This window comes from Hyaena hyaena, unplaced genomic scaffold (assembly GCF_003009895.1).
Source record: "Hyaena hyaena isolate Hyena2069 unplaced genomic scaffold, ASM300989v1 scaffold_27, whole genome shotgun sequence".
NCBI classification, from domain to species: Eukaryota; Metazoa; Chordata; class Mammalia; order Carnivora; family Hyaenidae; genus Hyaena; species Hyaena hyaena.
The window spans coordinates 627,387-650,896 of NW_024080659.1; the positions used below are offsets into that span (position 1 = coordinate 627,387).

Consider the following 23,510-nt stretch of genomic DNA (forward strand, 5'->3'; position numbering starts at 1 on the left):
AGCCCCCAGCCTGCCTTCCAGGATATGGCTTCTCTCTGGCCCCCTCCTTGCCTCTAAAAATAACCTTGCTATTTTGGAACCACCTCCTCTGGAGCCTTTTCTCACTGCTCCTGTGAGACCTGGCTCTGGGCCGCCTCTGTCGTCCCAGCTGTCCTCGCAGAGCTGTCCCCTTCCTGTCTCTCGCCCTTCCCCCAGTGCCAGCTGGGATATTGTTCTCCAGCCAGGAAGGAACGTCCAGCTGGCTGTCCTCCGAGAAGAACAGACCTGTCCCCTCTCCTCCCTGGGGATAGGTAGGGAGGAAGTGGGGCCATGGTGCCTCTGTTGTATTTGGGGATCCACACAGCCGCGAGAGGTTCGGGTGCCTGTTGAGGCGACATGGTTGAGAGGGCCTGGGGCTACAGGGACAGGCCATGCTGCCTTACTCTGACCCATGAGTGCTGGCCTCTGAGCGACCCCCTGCGCCATCTTCTTCCTGCAGCCCACAACCCTGCCTCAGGGCACCATCAACATGAACCAGTGCACAGATGTGGTGGATGGGGAGGCCCGGACAGGCCAGAAGTTCTCTCTGTGCATTCTGACCCCTGAGAAGGAGCATTTCATCCGGGCAGAGACCAAGGAGATCATCAGCGGGTGAGTCTGCCCCACACACTTTGGGAGGAGGCGCCTGCCCCCCAGCGGGTTCTCAAACCAGTTCCCTTTGGCACAAATTGGGCAATATTGCCATCCCTTTCTTCATCAAATGTGTCCCTGCTTCTGGGCCCTCACAGAAACTGGTCACCACGCCAGAAACTGGCCTCACCTTCCCCCAGCCTTTGCGTCACCCCCATGTCCACAGACTCGCCAAGGTTGTCTCCTCATGTCCTGTGTACTCAGGCGCCTCCCTCTGCTGGCAGTGCCCGGTTCCGGGGCTGCCTCGTCGTCTTTAGGCCTCTCACTGGTCTCCCCACCTCCATTCTCACACCTCCCCAACCTGTGTCGCACACCTCCCCCACCTGTGTCACTCAACCGTGAGGGGTTCAGTCCCCAGAGCTCATCTGACTTTGCCTCTCTCCTCCCTAAAACCCCATTACTTGGCAGGCAAGTCCAAGTTCCTTGGTTGGCTCTGGAGGGGACCCTTCACAGCCCTCCAGCCTCACCTCCACCACCCTTGTGTCCCTCAGCACTGAGCTGCTTGTCACCACATATGGCCATGCTGCCCACTAGTTCTGTGCGTTCACTGCCACCCTGCCTTCAATCTGGAATGATCCCTCCATCCTTAGGCTAGGAGAGTCTGAGGCACCTGGCACAATCAGCTGGCTCTTACAAGAGATGCAGATTGTTTGTGCGCACATGGGGCTTCCTTAGCCAGCAGCAAGTCCCTGAGGGGGAGGCTGTGCCTCGCTCGCTGTCCCCAATACCTGTACACAGCCGTCACTCCAGTGCTGCTGCATGCATTGGCTTCTTTGTCCAGGTGGGAGGAACATCTCTGAGTCACACCACTGCCCTGATCTTGCCCTGTGCAGAGGCTTAGGGGGAATACTGGGAAGCGGGAGGGAGCCCCGATTTTCAGGCCGGCAGTCTAGAGCAGCAGAGCTCCGTGCTCCTGAGCCCATGTGGCAAGTCCCTGCTCCCGGGGCACCGCTAAGCAGCTCCATGCAACCGCCACACAGTACGTGCATAGTGAGCAGGCTCCACTAGCCCTGCCAGGAGCTTGGGCACCAGGTCTTAGAAAATCCCCTTGGTCTTTTAAGACCGAGAAAGCTCTGAGAGAAGGTAAACCTGAGGGGTTAGGGGTCTTGAGCTGATTGTTGCAGTGCAGAGTAGAGGGAAATACAGCGTGAAGCCTTTTGGTTTCAGTGAGTAAAAAGACTCTAAGCACTGGCCTGGGCTTCACTATCCTTCAGGATCTCAGGCCAAGGCTGCTGTATGAGGAAGCAAGGACAATGGTCAGAGGTACCCAGTTTTGGCCGAGTTCTAAGGTCAAGTCCACTCTGTGATAAGGGGGAGCAGGGGGCCAGAGCTGCCCTGCAGCGTGACCAGGTGACCTATGCTGGGGTGTCCGTTCACCCTGAGTCCTTTTCCCTTGGGGAGAGGCAGGTTTACATTTCTAACTCCTGGGGGCAAACAGGAGGACCACTTTGCCTCTGCCTATCCCTGGCCTTAATTCCAGAATCATATGGTTTAAGAATGTAGAGAGCGTGGGGCACTGGCTGGCTCAGTCAGAGGAGCTTGCGATTCTTGATCTTGGGGCCATGGGTTTGAGCTCAACTTTCAAAAACTTAAGAAGAATATAGAGGTCTTTTACAGAGAGAGCCCTCATCCTACAGTTGGGAGACTAAAGCTCTAGAAATGAGAGGACTTTGACCGAGGGCCACCCTCCAGGCCTGAGTGACAGCACAGAAGAACCACTTGTACTTTCTGGCTCACAGTTGGTGCTGCTGCCTGTCTGACGGAAACACTTTAGGCCAAGGCTCCACTGCCCAGCTGGATTCCTTGGAGGAGATCTAGCCTTGGGAGCTAGGTCCTGTGGAGGGTTCTGATTAGCAGGTGGGATGCGAAAGGGATGTCCAAGGTCCCCAGGACAGGCTGAGTCACATGTGACTGGGGGACCAGGTCAGGGATGTAATGATATGCCACATGGCATTAGGAAACTGGCATCTAATAGTGTCTCTGGCAGGTGGCCTGAATCGTACCATTAGGCACTTGCCACAGGCCAGGGGATCTCCTAAGGTCACCGCCTGTATGGGGACTGGGGACTGCCATTCCCATGCAGCATGGGTAGACAAGGTCATTGGTGGACCACAGTACCAGATGCACGTTCTCTCAGGGTCCCACATGTAGGCTGGGCTGTCAGGAGGGGAGGAGGTTTGTGCGGTGGCCCAGTGGCATAGCCGGAGCCAAAGTCACCCAGCGCTTTGCTCTCTCCTCATCCTGGGTCTGGGCCTTACTTGCCCTTGCCTGCCGGGCAGCCTGCCCCTGGGCCCCTAGGCAACAGCTTCCCCATCTTTGCCACCTGATGGGACATTTAGCCTCCTTCAAGGGGACAGTTGGGGCAATGTCCCCTGGGTATAGACTTCTGTTTCCATCTTCTCCCCCTCGTCTGCCTCTCGCCTTGGTGGATGGACCCCCACTGGGCATCCTCACCACCTGGCACGGCTCCTTTGCCCAGGTAATCTCATCTGGGCCCTGAGACCCTGAGATGGGTCCAAGTATGAAGCTCCCTAATGAGCAGCAGACGCTTGCTCTGGGCTGACTTAGAGCAGGAGCAGTTGGGGACAGTCCATCCAACCTTCTTCGCGGGGTCTTCTCTGAACAGAGGACGCCGAGCAGCCTGTGGCATCTCTCCCAGAACCGGATGGAGAGAGTCGGCAGTTCTCTTTGCCAGCTCTCTTGTGCCAGAAGGAGCCTTCAGGATGTTTGGGGCACAGCTTAATGCTGCTCTCTTAGAAGAGTTGGGATGTAAGCAGGAGCTGGTGGGGAGGGGGCTCTTCCGCGCTCTCCAGGTGGGCTGAGTTCGAGCTTTCCCCCTTCTCTGTGCCCCTGCCTTTCGGCTCTGTCCCCCTCAGTCTTATTCACCCTGGCTCTGCTGTCAGAGTTGGGGAACGCTCTGCCACATCCCTGGCACTCACATCCATGACTGATCCCGTGTCCATACTTGCCCCTTGCCTCTTCTCTGCCCTGGTTATATTTTACATAGTAACACATCTGAATGACGTGACATGCTTCCTGCTGGGCTTCTGTGAGAAGTCCAAGTTCAGAGGACACATTCCAAGCCCAGCCCGCCCCTGCCTGTGCTCAGCCCCTGAGTCTCCAGCACAGATCTCTTTCCTTAGGGCCCTGTCCTACATGGGTCATGGGCAGGGCCCAGGGCAACCCCCAGGGTCTGCACATAACTGCCACACTCCCCGTGTTCCTGGGGCCCTGGAAGACCAGGTGACTTTGTCTGCGCAGTCTCTTCTCCTGTCCTGAGTGAGGCTATGAGAGGGCTCTTCAGCAGACATAGGTTGTTGGAGTGCCCAAAGAATTGTCAGCCCCTGTGACAGGCTGGGAAGTGGGTCTTGTAAACCTAGGGCCATGTGAGTTCCTCAGATTACATGAGTGGGGCCCTCAGAGTCCGCTCATCTGCTGGCCTTGCAGATATAGTCATGGCCTCTGTTCTTGCTCTGGGACCAGCCTGCAGAGGAGTGACCTGCAGGACCTGCTCCTTAGGTCTCTGTGGTGCTGGCAGTTTGTTCTCTCAGAAAACGGAGAATTGCCTGCTCTGAGCTGAGCTGGGCTCTGCCCAGGTGCTGTGATTCCCCACACCCTAGCCGTTTCCCGCTGCCAGCTGCTAACCGGCACACCCTCCTGTGGCTGTCCTACAAGGTCATGGACTGTGGCCAGCCTCCCCTCCTCCACCCCAAATTAAAGAAGCACCTGCAAGTGTGAAAGACGTGAGCCCTTCTTCCTGACCCAGGCTCGGGTACTGGTGGTTGCTGCAGCCTCCGGCCAGGATGCTGGCAGTGCGGGCCCTACCTCACATTGCCACTCAGCCACTGCTGCTGGCCTGACACGGACCCTCCTGTCCCAGGAAGAAGGGAGTCTGGAGTCTCCTGCTGTTCTTTCCCCTCTAGAGAGAGTGCCCTTCATCACTGGGTTCCTCCTGCCCTCCACTCCTCCTGTCCCCCCTCATCGAACCCTCCCAGATGTTAATGAAGCTCAGGTGAGGCCAGCGGGAGATGTGTCACAGCCTAATCCACCCCCTGGTTCCACAGGTGGGGAGACTGAAGCCTGGAGGGGCAGGGAGGCACCCAAGGTCATGGTTAGAGAGTAGCAGAGCCAGACCTGCATGAAGCCTCCTGCCTTCAGCCGCTGCTCTTCCCACACTCCCCTGCTGTCTTCTCTGCTACTGGTCCATAGTGGTCTTCCAACGTGTGGGCCTTGGGGTGGGTGCCTGGGCAACTCTGCTGGGCCTTCCCCAAGGCCGAGGCCCCCAGAGCGCTCTATGTGCAGGTGGTGGGGCCCAGAGGTGAGCAAAGTCTAGGAGGTCAGCTGCTCAGCCCCTGGAAGTGACCTACTGCAGAGAATTTCAGGAGCATAGCTCCTGATTCCTGCCTCTATAGCCTTAAAGGACACCTAGCAGCAGCCTATCTGTACGCTAGCCAAATCCTCGCTGAGAGGACAATTTTAAAACCAAGTCTAGAGGCACCTGAGTGGCTCAGTCGGTTGAGCGTCTAACTTCAGCTCAGGTTATCATTTCATGGTTTGTGGGTTCGAGCCCCACGACGGGCTCTGCTGACAACTAGCTCCGAGCTTGGAGCCTGTCTTCAGATTCTGTGTCTCCATCTCTTCCTGACCCTCCCCAGCTCATGCTGTCTCTTATCTCTCTCTCTCAAAAATAAATAAAACATTTAAAAAATAAAAAAACAACAACAAAAACCCAAGTCTAGTCCCTGAAGATAGGATCAGTGATGGAAACAGTGATGTGTTCCGCACTCTGAGGCCTGTGGTGCAGGCCTGCCACCCCGCCAGGGTGAAGCATTTCTTGTGCCTGGGCTGGCCACACGGCCCTCCCCACCTGCACTCTGGTCATTGTGGGGTCAGCATCTGGGCCAGGTTCCGGCACACCCTGTGCTTATCCTGGGCTGCACTGCTGACTCTTCTGCCCCAGTGGTATTGGCTTGAAACTGGGTCGTGCTCTGCCCTGCTTGGCTGCCCAGAGGCCTGGGAGCATTGGCCCTGGACAGGAAGCATTGGACCTGGTGTCTAGACCACCTGACAAGGCTCCCAGTCCTCGAGAGTAGGGGTCTGATCCAGTGCTCCCTTCTCTTCTCTCCCCAGATGGCTGGAGATGCTCATGGTCTATCCCAGAACCAATAAGCAGAACCAAAAGAAAAAGCGGAAGGTGGAGCCTCCCACACCACAGGTAGGCAGAGCGGTTTCACTTGAGTGGAGCTGGGATGAAGTGAGAGCTCCCCGAGGGGAACCAGCCTAAACTAGCGCTGATGAAAAGGATCCATATGGGGGCTGAGATGGCCATCAGCCCTGCGTGTCCTGTCTTTCCCTCCAGTGTGTGTGGGCTGCAATCGGTACGCTCCTCCAAGCCACAGGGCAGGACCCTCCACGGGCCAGGGCGGCCTATGCCTATGCCCTGGGGCTGCCCCAGGAGGTTTCCAGTGAGTGGACTGGTGCTGAGCTGCAGTATGACAGCAAGTGTCCCTTCTGCGGCTCTCCTGCCAGCTGCTAGGGAGCACATGGCATGCTTGGGAGGCTGCTTGCTGCACACGTGTCCTCGCACACCACAGTTGAGGAAGGGCCTCGGTTCAGCTCTACTTGACACACAGGGATGATCCTACAGACAGCAGGCTGGGAAGCAGGGCCAGGCAGGGACTGTTCCTGCACTGGACTTGGACTGTAAATGGAAAAAACTTGGTACAACCCTGACTTTTGTTCTGTCCTACGTCTCATGTGACCAGAGTGGAAGGTGGCTCGGATAGTCCCACCAGGTCCATTCCTTCCCCAAAGGCCACACTCTTCGTCCTCTGCAAGGACACAGGGCCCCCAGAAGGGCTAGGCACTTCCCTGCCATGTTCCTCACACTCCTGGGGCCCTGATGGAGCAAATTAACCTTTCTGAGCTCAGTGAACTGATCATAGAACGGACCCTTTGAGATCTGGTTATAGAATCATTGTGGGCGTGAAAGGAAGCACTGAGCCCATGATGGGCTCTCAGTGAATGCTTTTCCTCTCTGCTCCAAACTCCACAGTTGCTGAGTGCTTTACCCTGCCTGATCGATCCTCACAGCAACCCTAAAAGTGAGCAGAATGGGGATCAGGTTCCCTTGGGATCACGCAAGGCTCAGAGTCTGGCAGAGAGCCAGCCCATGACAGGACCTGGCTACCCACTGGGGCTCCGCAATCCTTACTGGCTGCTCTCTGCTTCTCTGAGTGGCAGAGGTTAGCCTGGACAGGACCGGGAGGTGTGTGCTGGCCTGGGTTCCCCACCCTCGCGCACCCATCATGGGCTTCCTTGCACAGGCCCTGATGGAGTGCAGCCCTGGGCCTGCTCTCAGCCAATGGTTGTCTGCTGTCTGTCCACCCTTCCCAAGGAGTCCCAGGCCAGCATCCTTGGAAGGTAGTATACCTGGCAGGAAGTCAGCAAAATGCAGCCAGAATCATTCCTGGAGACTGAAAATGGGGCTTCCTACTGGGAAACAGCGGATACACACAAATCCCCCAAAGCTGCCTTGTGTGAGAGAAAAAAACTGCAGGCAGAATAACAGCGTTTAGGGTTACCCTGCGTTTCTATAGTGATGTCTTGGGAGCATTGCTAGAGCAGAGCTCCGGCCTCCAAATAAGGCAACTACATGCGCAGCAGACACGTTCGGCCCAGACCAGGGAAGTTGCTTATGTACCGGCTGTCCCCTCTCTTTAAGTACTACTGGCCATGGTCGAGCTTCACCTTTTCCGTTGGTAGCAGGAGCCACGTGATCACAGGGTGGGGAGATCCCCGCTTTCCTGAGGGTCTCTTAGAGCGTAGGTGTCCCAGCCTGCTCTGCTCACCCCTTCCTAAGCCCCAGCAGAAGCCAGCCTGGCAGGGGCTCTTCTTTCTGCCCCTTGTTCCCAAGAGTATCACATTTGATTCCACTGGTTCCTGGAAGCTGTGAACTTTGATCTGGGATCCATCTCCTTGTGAGTCAGTCTCACGAAGTGATGTGGAGTCTTTCCAGAGGAGAGATGGGGATTTTTGGGCAGGTTTTACCTCCAGAGCCTGATGCTGAAGGTGTTTTGTTACCCTAAAGGTAGCAGTAAGGGAAGCAGAAAGCCTTGGGGGCCCCCAATCAAGGCAGGAACCCAAGACCCCGTATCTGGCCTCTTTCTCTGTGGTCTGGGAGTTTCAGATAAAACCAGTGGGGGTCTGGAAGTGTTGCTGTGCTGTGCCCTGTCCTCCAGAAAGAAACTCAGGGGAGAGCCCACAGAGCCCCACTTTAAGAAGGATGTCTCAGGCAATTGAGACTTGGGGCCATGGAGAGTACACTCAGAGTGGTTTCCTGAGAGCATCAGAGAGAGACCCACGCCCTGAGGGAAGATGAGGGTCAGGCTGCAGGAGGAGCAGACACCCTCTAGGCTTGGGGCATGGGGCCCAGCAGAGCCCAGGGCAGCAGGCAGTCAGGCCGCCCCAGCCAGAGCCTCCAAAGCCTGAGGCCTGAGAGATACTGATTCATCCACTGGAGTTCTGGAATGCTGGTTTCTCCCATCTCCCCAGCCCTCCAGCTCTTGGCCATTGCTTCTGAGCCTTCCTTGAGCGACCTATAAAACAACAGACCCCTCTCAGTGTGAGCAGAGGCACCCCGGGAGGAATGTCCGTTCTGGTCCAGTATACTGGTTCTTTTCAGGCCCACACATGTGTTGTGAGTTTCCACTTCTTCTTGGCTGTCTTGTTTTCTCCTTGGGTGGCTATTCCAGGTCACATCCTTCTTTTCATTGGGTCCTGCTTCTCCTATGCCCTGGAAGTAGAAAGGAAGGCTTTCTATAAAACCTCTGGAGAGGTCGCCTGCTTAGCTAGCACGCAAAGGCTCCAGCGGCCCCTTGGCCTGAGACTGCCTTTCTGCTCTGTTTCCTCTTTCCTCCCTCCTTTCAAAACCCTTCCTGAGCTGCCAGATGAACAGCACAGACCTCATTACAGCAGTGAAACGCTGAGAGCCCTGAGCAGGCAGGCCCTACGACCATGCAGGGACTAGCACATAGGAAACCTGGCTCTTCGCCTCCTCCCTCTTCCACAGGCAATTGTGTTCTCTATCATTGTGAATCCCAACACCCTCTCCACCACAGCAGCGACAGTGTGGGTAGCAGAGGCAGTGCCACACAGCCCTGACGTGGGCCAAGTCTTACCCACCACACATCCGCTTTGGAGAAGAGAAGCAACTTTACCCAGAGATCAGCCTTCCCTATTATCACCCACCGAACCCCCTCTCCAGGAAGCCTGCGTGGCTTTGTTTCTGCTGCCAGACTGGCCCTCTGTCTCCACTAACTTGATAAGGCTTGGCATAGAGGCAAGAGAAAGCAGAGTCTCCAAAGGAAGAGAGAAGGAACTGCCTGTGGACCTTGGCTTCCATTCAGGGTGCTCATTCTCTGGGAGGCATTTTCCAGAAGTAGGGAGCACGAGGAGGGATCTGCAGATGCAACCAGCCCTCACAGGTTGGGAGGCCCAGGGCCGGAAGGTGGGTCTGTAGCCACGAGGTGCTGGGAAATGCATTTGTTTCCCAAGCTCCCTGTCGTGGCCTCTTGGATCTCAAGCCTAGAATTTCCTTGGTCTCTTGGGAATCCCTGGCGGCCCGCCACCTCAGTGCTGGTGTCACCCAGAGTCAGAGTAGGGTGTACCTAAGCCGTGGGCCCTTCACCCACGCATGGGGCTGACGGCCACGGCAGCCACGGCCACTTCCTTCACAAGCACAGCCGCTGCCTCTCCCTCTTGGGCCCTTTTGGGCAACTGCTCCCCATCCTTGGTGCAGCTGGCCTTCCACAGAGGGGACGGCACCTCACGCAGTTCTATAGGAGGAGTCCCAGCTCCACCCTGAGCCCACCAGAGCATGCCTGGCCTCTGGCCTTTGAAGAGAAGGCTTAACTGTTGGAAGGAGCCATAGCAGGGGGACCTGGAGAGACTTCTGCTTGAGGGATGCATTGCTGGGATGTGGATTGGGGCAGCGGGCTGACCAGAGGGACGGGTGGCCATGAGGCCGGCGCTTCTTAGATCATTAGAGCATCGTTCTGTTGGAGCCCTCAGGAAACTGTCAGAAACCGTTGCCATTTTCTTCTAAGAAGTCCACTTCTTCCAAGGTGGGTCAGAGCTGTAGGGAATCTTCAGCCTTGAGAGCCAGGTCTGTTGACAGCTCTGTTGGGCAGTTGGGTGTGTCCTGGGTCTGTGGGAAGATGCTTCCTGTCTATCCTGCCCATGAAGCCTGGAATCCTTGCAAAACTAAGGAAAGCCTGGGACCTGGTGAAATGCCTGTTTTTTCACATTGAGTTACCTGGTGCCTGAGCTTTTCGTTGGGTCCCTTAGGATGCCCATCCAAAGCATCCTCCCACCCCCTGGCGTTCCTGAGGGTGCCTGGTGGTAGAAAAGGCTTGAAGCCCCACTCTGCCCCTTACTGGCCATGCGAGCATGGCCTCTCAGCCCAGGCATCCCCCACTGTGCGGTGTGTTGGTGAGGACTGGATGGTACAGTGATGTACCAGAGCCCGGCAAATGGTCCGTGCCCCATGGCTGTCAGCTAAGCCGGTGGTTAATCCTGGATCTGTGTGTCCACACACACAGACACAACACCTGTGTCATCTGTAATCCTCACCAGGGGCCCCAACTCAGGGTTGGGTTAAGCTGGGTTTCTAACAATGAGACTTGGCCACCAGGATGGGACTGGAAGGTGGGCATTTGTACATTATCGCCATGTTTTTGGGGGAAGACAGCTGAGACGTATCTCGTTTTTGAGAGCAAAGCCCTCTTGGTTGCGGTGCCCTCTGAAGCTGATGCCCAGGACCTTGGGCCGAGCACAGGTGAGCTAGTGCTGTCGGGCAGCTAGAGATCCCAGCCGTGCCCTTGTCCGGGCTCTAGGTTTGAGGCTGAGTTATAGCTCTGTGCGTGCTCTGGAAATGGATTCTCTGTATCTGGCTAAGTACCTCCCACGTGAATGCTTCTCCCACAGAGCAGCACCAGCTCCCATCTGGGCTCGTGTGGGTGGGGAGGTGGGAGGGCGTGCATGTAGATTGGATGTTTAGTGTGTATCTCATGACTGTTTCCTTCACCCAGTGTCCCAGATGTCTTGTTTGAGCTTTCTCGGACCAGATAGGGGAGAGGAGGCACGGGCTGGCCCCGACATGGGTGTTGTGTGAACACATGCTTTGCATTTTCCCAATGGGCCGTCTCGATGGTGTGTCCTTTCCTCACCCCGTCCCATCTTTCCTGACGCATGTCCTAAGCACCTACAAGTCTAGGAATGACAGACTGAGGCAGCCACTTGTCATCTCACCTTCACTGGCTGGTCCGCTGCTCTGGGCTTTGTGGTTTTGTGGGCAGGGAGAACCAGCGTGTGTTTGCTGTCGGAGCTCCAGGCTCTATGTATTTGCCAGACCTGGCCTGAGGCCAAGCGGACCAGGCAGTCTGGGCGTGCTGGCAGCTGTCGAAGGGAAACAGCCACAGTGCCATCAGGAGCTTTCACCTGACCAACATATCTCCTTTTGGAGCCTCCCCTTCCGAGGATTCGGGCCACTCAGTGTGATTGACCTTGGTGGCCCCTGTAGCCAGGCACCCGGGCAGCCAGGACCTGTGCAGCAGCTCAGGCTGCATACCTCTGCGGCTGCACAGATGCTGCTCTCTCCCCTAGGAGCCAGGGCCAGCCAAGATGGCTGTGACCAGCAGCAGCAGCAGCATCCCCAGTGCTGAGAAAGTCCCCACCACCAAGTCTACACTCTGGCAGGAAGAAATGAGGGCCAAGGACCAGCCTGACGGGAGCATCCTGAGTCCAGCTCAGAGTCCCAGCCAGAGCCAGCCTCCCGCTGCCAGCACGCTGAGGGAACCCGGGCTGGAGAGCAAAGATGGTAAGTGGGAGTCCTGGCGCCTGACCTCACAGCTCTGGAATAGGCCTCCATCCCAACAGAGCTGGTGTGGAGAACTCAGGGACTGGCGCAGCCCAATCCCGAGCCCTGAGTCTCAGGCTCCTTCACCTTCTGTGTCCGTCAGCTCGTGGCAGGGTGGGCCTGGAATTCCTGGACTCTGGCTTTGGCCTTGTCCCTCTAGCTCTTAAATCCCATCTGTAAAGGAAGAAGACAAGCACCTGCTCTGTCAGCCCTAGGTGGGTGTTGTGAGAATCAAACCACTTCAGAACAAGGTCTCTGTGCCAAGAGGCTGCTGCTTCCTGTCACTGTGCCTGCATTGTGTCCATGGCCTGGTTGACCCCGGAAGCCCAGTGTGTCGTCAGTACAGCCTTCTCCTCACTGCCCCATCCTGCCCAGCACCTGGGCATGGTAGGGAAGAGGGAGCTCCGGAGGCTTTGCCGTGTTCCCTTCACTGAGCACTTTGGAATTACCTGCGCAGAAGCAGGGCGGCAGTCTCTGCCTCCCTGGTCTGGGCCCTTGAGGGCTCTGCATGACATAGGCTGGCCTTTCCCATTTGTATTTTGTCCAGCTCATTAAAGACCAGGAGACGGTTGGGACTGACCCAGTTCATTTGGGCCAAAATACATTTTGCCTCGGTTCTCCATGGGTAGCACCCATCCACTCCTCTCATTCCTGCCAGCTGAAGTCCCCTGCCTCTGCTGTCCCAGATATACTAAAAGGCCAGACAGCTAGTCAGCTGTTGGTTTCCTCCTTGATGTTTGCTAAGAAGCGCTTGTTGGTGGGACATCTCTCCGGGGCAAGGGATCCTACTCCCCAAACTAGCCCCCTGACTAGAAGCACGAGGACCCCCTTGAGTCTAGCAGGGGCAGCCAGATTAGAAGAGAAATGGGTGAGAAACGTGTGTGGGAAGGGTATTTCATTCCCCTCCCATGCTTCTGCCCTAGGGCAAGCCATGTATGACTTCAGAAAGTTCCCAGAAACCAAAGATGGCAGCAGGCTAACTGTATCTCCCGCCTCCCCATTCTCTCTTCCAGAGGAGAGCACCATGAGCAGCGACCGCATGGACTGTGGCCGCAAAGTCCGGGTAGAGAGCGGCTACTTCTCCCTGGAGAAGACCAAGCAGGACTTGAAGGCCGAAGAGCAGCAGCTGCCACCACCGCTCTCCCCTCCCAGCCCCAGCACCCCCAACAACAGGTATAGTGGCCCCGGACCGCCCTCCCAGGAGCTTGGCCACCCCCTTCCTTCCCCAGGTTCTCGACTCCCCGGCCGAGCAGTCTGCGGCAGCTCCCTGGACGTGGCCAGCCAGCCCCCCGCCCACATGGATTCCAGCAGTGCTGGGGGGCGGGGAGCAGAGAGACTGGGGCGCACCTTTGCCTTTAAAGCCAGCAGGCAGTATGCCACTCTGGCCGACGTCCCTAAGGCCGTCAGGATCAGCCACCGAGAAGCCTTCCAGGTGGAGAGAAGGCGGCTGGAGCGTAGGACTCGGGCCCGGAGCCCTGGCAGGGAAGAGGTGGCCCGTCTGTTTGGCAACGAGCGGAGGTAAGGAGGGGATTAGAGGGCCACATGTGCACAGACACACGCCCCCTCCTTTATAGTCTTTCTCTCATACACAGAAACACACACACACACACACACACACACACACCTGTATTCTTTTACATGCTTTTTACACTCTCCTCATACACACACTCTAACACACATTTCTTCTCCTCACCTCCCACACACATGCACACATGTTCCCGAAGCATTCCTTGGGGGAGCACACTTGCTCTTCCTTTCTTTTCAGACCATGTAGGGAGCCTTTCCTTTCTGAGCCCGGGCCCTGGTCACGGAACTCAGCCCCCGGGAGCCAGAAATGTAGGATCTGTGGACATCCAGAGATCTAGGCCGGAGGCCAGCTGCTTCCTGCGAGTGCCTCCTAGCACTGAGACATTAAGGGCTCCTGGGCCTTATGTGGCTGGTCCATTACTGTTCTCGGAGGTGCCTGTGAGGCAGGAAGAGCCCAGAGGTGCAGTTGGGGCTCCCCTTGCCCTTAGACTCCTGGCACGGGTGGAGGGCACCGAAGAAGGAAGGGTGGGCAGCCACAGGAAGTCCCAGGCAAGCAGAGATGGCCTCCAAGGTTCCTGAGTGCCCAGCAGCATGGGTCTTCCCCTGGGCTTGGCAGAAATGTGAAGTGGGGAGGCTGGCAGAACCACAGCTTCCTGGGGAGAGATGGGGTTTAGAGATGGGGCCTACGACAGAGGCATGCAGCTCACCTGTGGTGTGAAGACAGGAAGGCTCTGTCCTCCCTTTTTCTTGTTCCACTGGTCCTGTGCTTCCCCAAGAGCTGTGGAAAGAGCTTGGTTCCATCTCTGAGGCCCTGGCCTGGGTCACGGCACTGGAGTGCCCCCTTCCAATAGGTGCTTCTATTCCTGAGTCTGTAAATGGAGGCTCGACAACCGGGATCTCACCCAGGTCCGGGAGCGAACTGCTGGAGGTCTGTAAACCTCTCTAAATGATTGGCGAGTCCATATGCATTTTTCTGGGAAAAGAAAAATCCATAATTTTCATTGGGTTCCCGAAGAAGTTCACTTTCCAAAAAAGAGGTTCAAACTTGCATTCACAGAATGTCATCCCCACCCTGCCCAAGCCTAAGTAAAGCTCAGAGTTGGGGCATGCTGTGGGGACAGGCCAGGGTGGCAGTGAGCTGCCCCCCTTGAGGGGCCAACTGTGAGCAGGGTGCCTTTCTCTACTGCTCCCTTAATACCCACCTGCTCGCCCAAAGCCCCGGGTAGAAAGGGCCTTGGACTTGTGGGTCCACCTCCAGAATAAGGAGGAGGTGCCCAGAGTTGTTGGTCTTAAAAAGAGCAGAAAACATGTGCCTGATTCCTAGGCAGAGGGAGAAGGAAGCTGACCTGTTGCCTGAGAGGTGGCCTTTAAGCCCTTGGCTGTCTTCTTTGGTTACCAACCCCAAGAGGTGCCTGTGTCCCATACAGAGATGAGCAGGGTGACTCCTCACAGGGACAGCCTGGTGTAGCAGAGCTAGGATGCACAAGGGCCCTTAACTGGAGGACCCTGCTCCCACAATGTGACCCAGGATGGGAATAAGGCGGCCCTTGAAGCAATTAAGTAAATAGATAAGCGAAGCGGCTTGCCAGAGACTTAGGAGGCTTGTGGGCCAGGGCAGAGGAGGCTCTGCACTGGCCAACAGGCAGGCTGCGGGTCCTAGAGGCTCCCGAGTGGGCAGCTGTGCCCTGGGTTAGCGGCAGACCGAAGAATTAACATTCAGCACACCTGCTTGGCTTTGAACTTGTTCTTGTCTAGTAGCCTGGGGTAGATGGCATCTCTGGGGCTTCCCTCTCTGCATGCTCCTTGCCACCATGGAGGTGGGTTTTCACCTGGTGTTGGCACCCCTAGAGCCCACCAGCTCTGCATCCTAACATTATAATGTTACTTTCTTACCCTAATGACATCTGATTGGCTGCTGTCACTTTGCAAGGCCTATGCTCTAGCTCACCCTGCACTTGATTGTATTCCTGCATCCTGGTTGAATAGAGCAGAACCCCGTATTGGCAGGACATCTGCCACAGCTGAGGCAGGCCTGCCCAGGAGCCAGATTGGGGGGGGACAGTGGGGGTTGGTCTCCTAACAGGCCATGGCCCTGAAGTAGTCCTTTTTGGGCCGCTCAGATCTGCTCTGCAGATTTGCACCAGAGCTTTTCAAGTGTTTCTTGGATGGTGAGTCACTGCCAAACAAGCATGGGGGAGGCCATGGCCCTTGTTAAACTCCTGGTGACTGACACCAGGGCCAGCTCTTGTGTGGTCCTGCCCATCCCCTGGGCCGGGAAGCTGGAGCGGTCAGGTGGGACACAGGTGCAGGGGCCTCCTTTCTGTTCTGTCGGCCAGGCTTGGGGGACGTTCCCCGCCACACCTGCAGTACCTTAAGGGAACCAGTTTAAAATCTCCCTCACCTTGCAAAATAAGCCACGGCTGACCTCACCAGAAACCCCCTCTGTGCAGAGAGGCCGCATCAAGTGCCACTTTTCTTTTCTCATCTGACTCCTCTCTGCAGCCCTGGCAGGCTGGCAGCATGCAAGTCACATGTGACTTGGTGGGGCACTGTTCGTGCGGCCTTCCCCAGGGCTTTCTAGGCCCCAGGGTCAGTTGGAGGGGCTCTTCGTTCTGCAAGTGGTGGTATCTAGGTCCGTGCGGGGGCCCTAAGTCCTCATCTGCTAAGGCAGGCTGTGCAGTCCCCAGGAGCTCCTGCCGCTGCCTGAGCTTCCTGTGCTCGCCGAGCGCACCCTCTCTTGCCGCCTTCCCTCAGCCACTGCTGCCTGTTGGCCTGGGAGCAAGCTCTTTTCCTGGACAAGATTCTGCAGAAGTTTAGGGCACCAGAGCTCCTGCTTTGTGTGTGAGCACAGAGAGAGGTGAAGAACCCAGGGCACCCAAGCTTCTGTGATGAAGAAACCCTACGAGATCCATTTCTACGGGTAACCCTTCCTGAGTCTCTTGGTGGGGCCTCAGGATTTGAGCTCATTTCCTCTTTTCCTTCTAGAGTTAGATATTAGTCTTCACTTAGATTTTTATTTTTGGGGCTCAGAGGCCCTTCATTTGCTTTCCCTTGACTCTGCCACTAAACCAAACAGCAAGTAAAACCCTTCCTGTGACGTGACCTTGGGGCGCTTGCTTGGGTGTCCCTGGGAGGGCAGGCCTTGGTCCTAGTGACATGTCAATGTTGTGAACAACAAAATTCAACTGAATAAACTTTAAAGGTCTTATTGGCTTTATCCAGGAATTCATGAATCAGGCAACATCCCATCTATCAAATAGAAAGGAGCTCCGAAGAGCTGTACAAAATGAAAACTTTTTATAGATAGAAGGGAGAGGCTTTTATGGCCAGAGGGGGTGGAACAAGGAAGTTAATGATAGCAAAGAGTACATTGTTTTGGGCAAGGTCACCTTCCTTTGAGGGATAGCAGGGGTCTATCAGGTAGATTACTCACTAGTGCTGACTTGGTAATTCCAAATTTACTGGCTTAAGATTCCATGCCTGGGAGAGGTTGAAACTATAATTGAGTTAGATATTAACTACCATTTGGTGACTTGGATTTAGACTCTTCTGGGTCTGTTGTCTTTTACTTTAATCTCTCCCCCTACTTTTATTTAAAGGTTATTTATCTATTTAAGTAATCTCTACACCCAGCACGGGGCTTGAACTCATAGACCTGAGATCAAGAGTTGTATGCTCCTTGACTTCACCAGCCAGGCGCCCCACAATTCCCCCTCCCCTTTTGATCAGACTCTCAACTGAGATGTGATCACAGTTCAAGACCTTAGCACCACTCCCAGCTACTGCTCAGATCCTTGCTGTTTTTGCTGTTCCTTGTGGTTCTCACAAGTCATGACGTTTTTTGCTGAATCTCTGTGATACTCACAGGTCACAACTTCGGGTTCACGTTTTTTGTTTTGTTTTGTTTTGTTTTTTAAGTCCGTTATTGTCGACATTCCTTTCTGATGTTCCAGTCTTGGGGACTTCATCTGCTTTGTGGTTGGAGGCTGCAAACATGCATTTAAAGCTTTCGAGAGAATACAGTACACAGGGGAGACTACTGTGCTCATTTTAAGCAGGAAAATTCCAGGGATCTGGAGTGTGTTTTGGATCCATAGTCCCCGAGACCCAAAACCAATCAAATTCAGATGACTCAAAGACCTCCATTGAAGAAGTCACTCTTTTTTGTAATTTTTTTAAATGTTTATTCATTTTTTTGCGGGGGAGGGAGCAGTGTGAGTGGGAGACGGGCAGAAAAGGAGACACAGAATCTGAAGCAGACTCCAGGCTCCTAGTTGTCAACACAGAGCCTGATGTGGGGCTCAAACTCTCAAACTGCGAGATCATGACCTGAGCCGAAGTCTAAACTGACTCAACCCCCCAGGTACCCCGAAGGAGTCACTTTTTTAAGTGCTTTTTCAGTGGTTTAATGTAGCCAGGTTTCAACTTCCACAGAAGTATTAATCCAGGTGCGGTAAGTGGCATTGACCACAGCTCAGACATTTTCTTATTTAGCTGAAAGATAACCAGGGTATGTCCTGTTATCAAGAACAACTTTGGCCTTCTAAAGATGGGTACTGCTGGTGAGATCTTTTTTGTAATGGGAGACAGATCTCACTTAGATAATCACAAGAACACCAGAACGCAAATGTACTATGCTTTGCTTAAGAAATTTGTATTGGTGAGTACAGTTATAATCATGAAAACGGGGCACTAGATGTTCTGGAGGTAAAAGTCAGATTCTGTAAGTGATGCCTAAGGTCAGGGGGTCACTTGGGACTAGAAGAGAAATTGGTCATGGACACCAAGAGCTCTGTAGTATCAATGGACAGATAAGAGCTCTTTGTTTATGATAAATCTGGCAATCTGAAAGGTGCCCGCACCCTACCCCACCACCCTCCCTTGGTAATGGGCTGAGAGAGATGGATGATGGCATTCTTTCCAGACCAGTGCCAGAGTAAAGGAAAGAGAAGAAGAAAGAACTTCATTTCACGTTTAAAGAATGAAGTCGATACAGCATCTTGGATAGAAGCAGTCTTTTGATATCAGCCAATTTTCTTCTTTGTTTTTGAGGTCTCCAGCTGCTGGGGCCCTTTTTAATTGAGAGATGTAGACCCAAGGCTCAGTTATCTAAAGTTTGGTTGCCATCTGGGAAGTGAGGAGGACCCTTAAAGGCAGTCTTTGTTCTTAGTGGTTCCAAAGCAAAAGGAGGAGAGAAAAGTGGAAATGTTAGATTAGAGAGTCCTAGCCAGATATTTGCAACAACTGGAGCTCAGGAGCCAGTGTAAGTTATGTACATGGAGCCAACCCTCAAAGACAATTAACAGACTAAAATCTCATACCTACAAAGATGCAGAGGTTTTCTCTCTGCAGTTATACCCATTGCTTTTTAAGATAGTCACAGTAAAATTACTTGGCTTACCTTACACTTGGCCTGATTTTGTAAGTACAGCAAGAATAGCAGTTAACCATACAAGCTCTTTTTAAGACACCTTTGCTGGAACTTTGATCTCGTCTCTGAGGCCAGGAAGCCAAACCAAGAACTCGCCATTAGATTCTACCTGCAGTACCTATAGTTTGGGTGAATTTCTGTCTTCTCAGAGTTCCCCCCAAATGTCCTGAGGTTCATAGACCTGTCAGGAAGTGACTTTCCTTATTAGTAACTGGAAGGCTGCTAGGAACCCTGGAGCAAGGTAGCCAACCCGAGTTTTGCAAGCAGCTCCTTAAAGCTGGCTGGTCCTATCTGAGTCTGTGCATATCTCTGAAATGAAACATTCTAGTCAAAGCCTCGGTAATAAAGACAATGTTTCCAGTGGTGTCCTCTTACAGGGAGAACAGATTTTCATTGAACTTAAACAAATAACTATATTGCCATGAAAAGAATACTTAAGAGTTTACAAATTCTGGAGGTATCTGGTAGAGAGAAAACGTAGCTGTTTTGTCTGTTTACAAAAGTATGCCCTACCAAATTGCTGTAGGTCATACATAGATCCCTTAAGTGAAAAGGTCTCCCTATATCTGAAAAAGCAAAACAGTAAGGAACTAGCAACGTTTCAGACAGATGATCATGTAAAATTATAATCATCCTCAGTTCATTCAGTCCTATGTAATTAATTCTTGTTCTGCTTGAATCCAGTTTTTCCATTCATTCTGGAAATTCTTCCCCAGTTCATTTTTATGGTCTTAAAGTTATTAGAAGTCACTTGTCAAAGTCCTTTCCTTGAACACTTCTGTGAAAGCATCAGAGTAGCGGTGCCTGGGTGGCTCAGTTGGTTTAGCATCTGACTTTGGCTTAGGTCATAATCACACAGTTCATGGGTTTGAGCCCCACGTTGGGCTCTGTGCTGACAGCTCAGAGCCTGGAGCCTGCTTTGGAGTCTGTCTCCCCCTCACTCTGCCCCTCCCCCACTCGTGCTCTGTCTCTCAAAAATGAATAAACATTTTTAAAAAGTTAAAGCATCAGAGTAAAACAATAATTCTCTGTAAATGACCAAAGACTTAAAAATGCCCGTAGTTAAAGATCAGATGAGAGTTCACTAATAGAAATGACAGGGAAATTTGGTTATTTTTGTGAGGCTCAACATTGTAGATAACAGCTAGAATTATGACATTGCATCAGGATATATCAGAGCCTAAGAAGACATAGCGTCACTTATTTGATAATGCTTTCCATGCAGTAATGTGTCAAATAAGCCTGATTAGTGAACATCTCTCTTTTATAAGGAGAGAGTGAATCTTTTATGATTTTTAGGGGTCTTCGGAAAAATCCCAAAGTTACTGCTAGGTCAAGAAGACTTCATTTAGAATTGCAGTTTTGGGAAGTTTATCAAAATATCAAAAGGTTTTAAAACACTTGGTCACATAGGATCTTAGATCGGTATAAAACAGCACTTGGCTATCATTTAACCAAAGTGGCAATTATAGACTTTATAGGCAAATACAGAAAGTTACACAATTGTAAAACAACAGCAAAAGCCCTATCTCCTTTTAGTAGAGGATTTCTTCAGTAATCAAAGACCTGATAAAGACAACATGAAACAGGTTATTATTTTGATAAGACACAAAATCTTTGTTTTCTCAGCAGGTTGATTAAAAAGTAAAAACCCTTTCACAATGGCAGACCAATAGTCCTAGAAAACTTTGTTCTTATTTTCAGAGAGAAAATCAAATTCTGATATTGTACCACCTTACTTTAATGTTAATAGTTATCTTTTTTTAAAGTTCATTTTAATGTTAGCCTGATTATGTATAAAATTTCTTTTCCCAAGATTCCTTTTCCACAGACCTTTTCCAGTTTTCTTTCTTACATTCTGATTTTGTCTTGTTTTTTATCTTTTTCATTCTGAAAAATGAGACAACTATTCTCACTTAGGGATAAAATTACTTTCTTTTCCTTCATTGATAACAGATCTCCATTCCTCATATCTTTTACCAGAAACATCCTACATATGATTGAATTTTTAACCCCTAAAAACCTTAATTTCTTGTGAAAGAGTAGTAAATAATTGTGAACGGTCTTATGTTAGCATTCTGTGGCTTGGCAAATTTATAAATACATTTTGTATGTTCTGGAAACATGCTTTCTCATAATAGATTTTTCAGTATAGCACAAAATATGTTCATTAATAGACCCAAATATCTTTAATTTCTTTATAATAAGAAAGTAGATAAACCAATGTTCAGCAATTAATGTTTCAGTATTTTATTTGGAAATGATCTAAGCATTCATTGACTACTCATCATTTAATTTAGTAAAACTCTTCAGATCTTTAAGTTATGAAAAAAATTTGGGGAAACCATTAAAGTAGACATACCAAAAATATAATTATTACTGAAAAGTTCACCTAAAAAATGCATATCTCAGTTCATAGATCAGTTGGGTTTAGACTACCCATGAAAACTTGGTGAAACATTTGGACAAAGTCAGCCAACATCCTGTGTTATATAACATAGGCTCCATCAGCTTTTTGACCAATAAACCCAGATAGAATAAAAGTTGTAGGAAGGTATTAGAGTTAATGCTGATAACTCTGAAGACATGTCATTTCTAACTAAGTTAGCAGACTTAAATCAGTATTAATACTGAATATTTTCCTAGATCACATGAACCTAAAAAGCATTAGGTTGCTCTCTGTTATAATTTTTAGAATATTGTTAATACTTAATTCATATAAGCACTTTATTTTCTTGAACCCAATTAAATAGAGCTTCTTTTAAAAAAATGTTTATTTTTTGAGAGAGAGCATGCATGCAGGGGAGGGACAGAGAGAGAGAGACAGAATCCAAAGTAGGCTCCAAGCTCTGAGCTGTCAGCACAGCGTAACGCAGGGCTTGAACTCATGGACTGTGAGATCATGACCTGAGAGAGCTCTTTTACAAATTAATTTTGGCAATACCATCCATAGGTAGAAAACACACACACACACACACACACACACACACACACACACAATAGCTTCCATTCTAAAATTTTAGCCATGGAGAGATACATTAATATAAAATGCACTAGTTATAAGTTGGATCCAAATTGTGTTTCTGGCAGATGAAATAAGGTCACATGGTAAGATGGCAAAAGCTTTTATTTTTATGGAGAAGACACTTTTTTCATTTACTCATGTTCCAAATAATCTTTCTCCTTTTGTTTCTCTGGTAAGAATTCTCTCCCTGGAGTTTGTATTTCAAAGAGTAGATCTTAGATAAGAGGTCTCAGAGAAACCAGGTAGAACATTTACATCACAAAGGCACAAGGAAAGAATATAAATGCTTCCTAGAAGGCCTTTTGTTTCCTAAGGCCAGAATTTTTACAATACTTGACAAGCCTTTGGAGATCTATAGAGGAGGTTTTGGTATTGGTAAAAACGATAGATGGACTTTGAAGTGTTTCCAGAGCCGAATTTCTGGTTTTGTGAACAATTGCTCTAATTCCTCAAAGGTTTCTGGGTTTTGCCTTAAATGGTATCATAAGCTGATCCACCCATCCAGCTACATTATCCTCAGTTTGCTTCTTTGTATCAGGGAGATTTCCAATTAAGGTGGAAATGAAAAGATTTCTGTGTTCTGGATTTAGAACTGTTTCTCTTTGGAATGTTTTAATAAATCCTTTCACAGAGGCTTCAGATACTTTTTCTTTTCTTCTGGTATATAGTTTCATTTTAGCTTAGGGAAGAAAGGCCTAGGCAACCATATCAGGCTCTGATTATCAGCTTCCAATTTGGCCAACCTCTGACCACAGAACTATTTAAAAACTTATTTTAAATATCCTGTCACTTTTCAGCCAGGACAAATGTTTCTCTGGTGGGGGAACACCTCCCCTTCTGGTGGGGGGAACCCCAGAGGGATTAAGTGGGGACCCCAAAGAGGGTATAAAGGATACTTCGTGCCTTCCCAAGATCCAGAGTTACTCCCACAGATAGCCAAAAGAAAGAACCAGCAACCTGCATGTCCCATCCAGGCAGAAAACCAAGCCAAGGTCTTAGGACACAAAACAAGCAAGAAGGTAGTAGCTGTCCCTGAAGAGAGAGGATCAAGAACCAGTGGGTTTGGATTTGGAAAAGGAGGGACAGTGTGAAAGTTTATTTTGGTCTCTCAATTGGGCATTCAGGAGAGCTGATTTTGGTATGAACTCTCGCTCCCTGGCTGCTACCAGTTCTCTCGGGATCCCCTCTGTAGCCTCTGGTGTCTACCAGAATTTGGCAAGGTTTTTCGTTCATTTTAGTTTTCCTTGGCTGTTTCAGAAAATAATGTAGCAGTTTACCAGGAAGCTTCCCAGAGCCCCACCACCTATGGGAGGGCCCGTATCTGCCATCTCCAAAGGTAGATATGAAAACATTCAAGTTGGTATTGAAGGATTTACCCAAAATGTTTGAGGACAGAATTTTTTCTAATGGCCCAGTTGGTTACAAATGAGATACTGATGTCTGAGCAAGTTTTGATGCTGTACTTCCAGGAAAGTGTAATGAGAGAGACCTAGGTATTGTTTTAAGTACGTTTTGTGTCTTTAATTTTTCATTACCCTTTACAACAAAATTTTCAACGAAACTGTTTTTGGAATCTTGAAGCCTTTGGAAGCTTCTCCAAACCAATTAAAATACGTATCCCGTTCTGTTTGTTTGATTTAGGAAGCCCTGCTTTTAAATGCACTTCTTTAAATAAATGATTTCGTCTAATTGGAATACTCCCATAATGGCCCCTGTAATTCAGGGTTGTCTTTAGGAAGATTTTTGCATTTTTGTAGGTATCTATAGTTCCTGGGACTATAGTTCTTAGCTGTAAAATAAGTATAGGGGTGCTGGAAGTCAGTGTGCCCAACTCTGGAATTTAAAGATCCCGTCTCTTCCAGCTAAGCCTTTGAGTCTCATAGAACCAAATTAATACCTAAAGGGATGTGCTGCTGGGTTGGGAATTGTGTGATGGTTTA

General features: G+C 51.0%; 1 protein-coding gene across 1 annotated transcript in view; it reads left to right on the plus strand.

The window, feature by feature from the left end:
• The window catches only part of LOC120228725 (myosin phosphatase Rho interacting protein), a 152,185-nt gene that overhangs the window by 82,078 nt on the left and 46,597 nt on the right, over positions 1-23,510 (plus strand). The window contains 4 exon segments of the mRNA XM_039227278.1: positions 479-630; positions 5,800-5,884; positions 11,335-11,548; positions 12,601-13,105. Of these exon segments, the coding sequence (XP_039083209.1) occupies positions 479-630; positions 5,800-5,884; positions 11,335-11,548; positions 12,601-13,105 (956 nt within the window).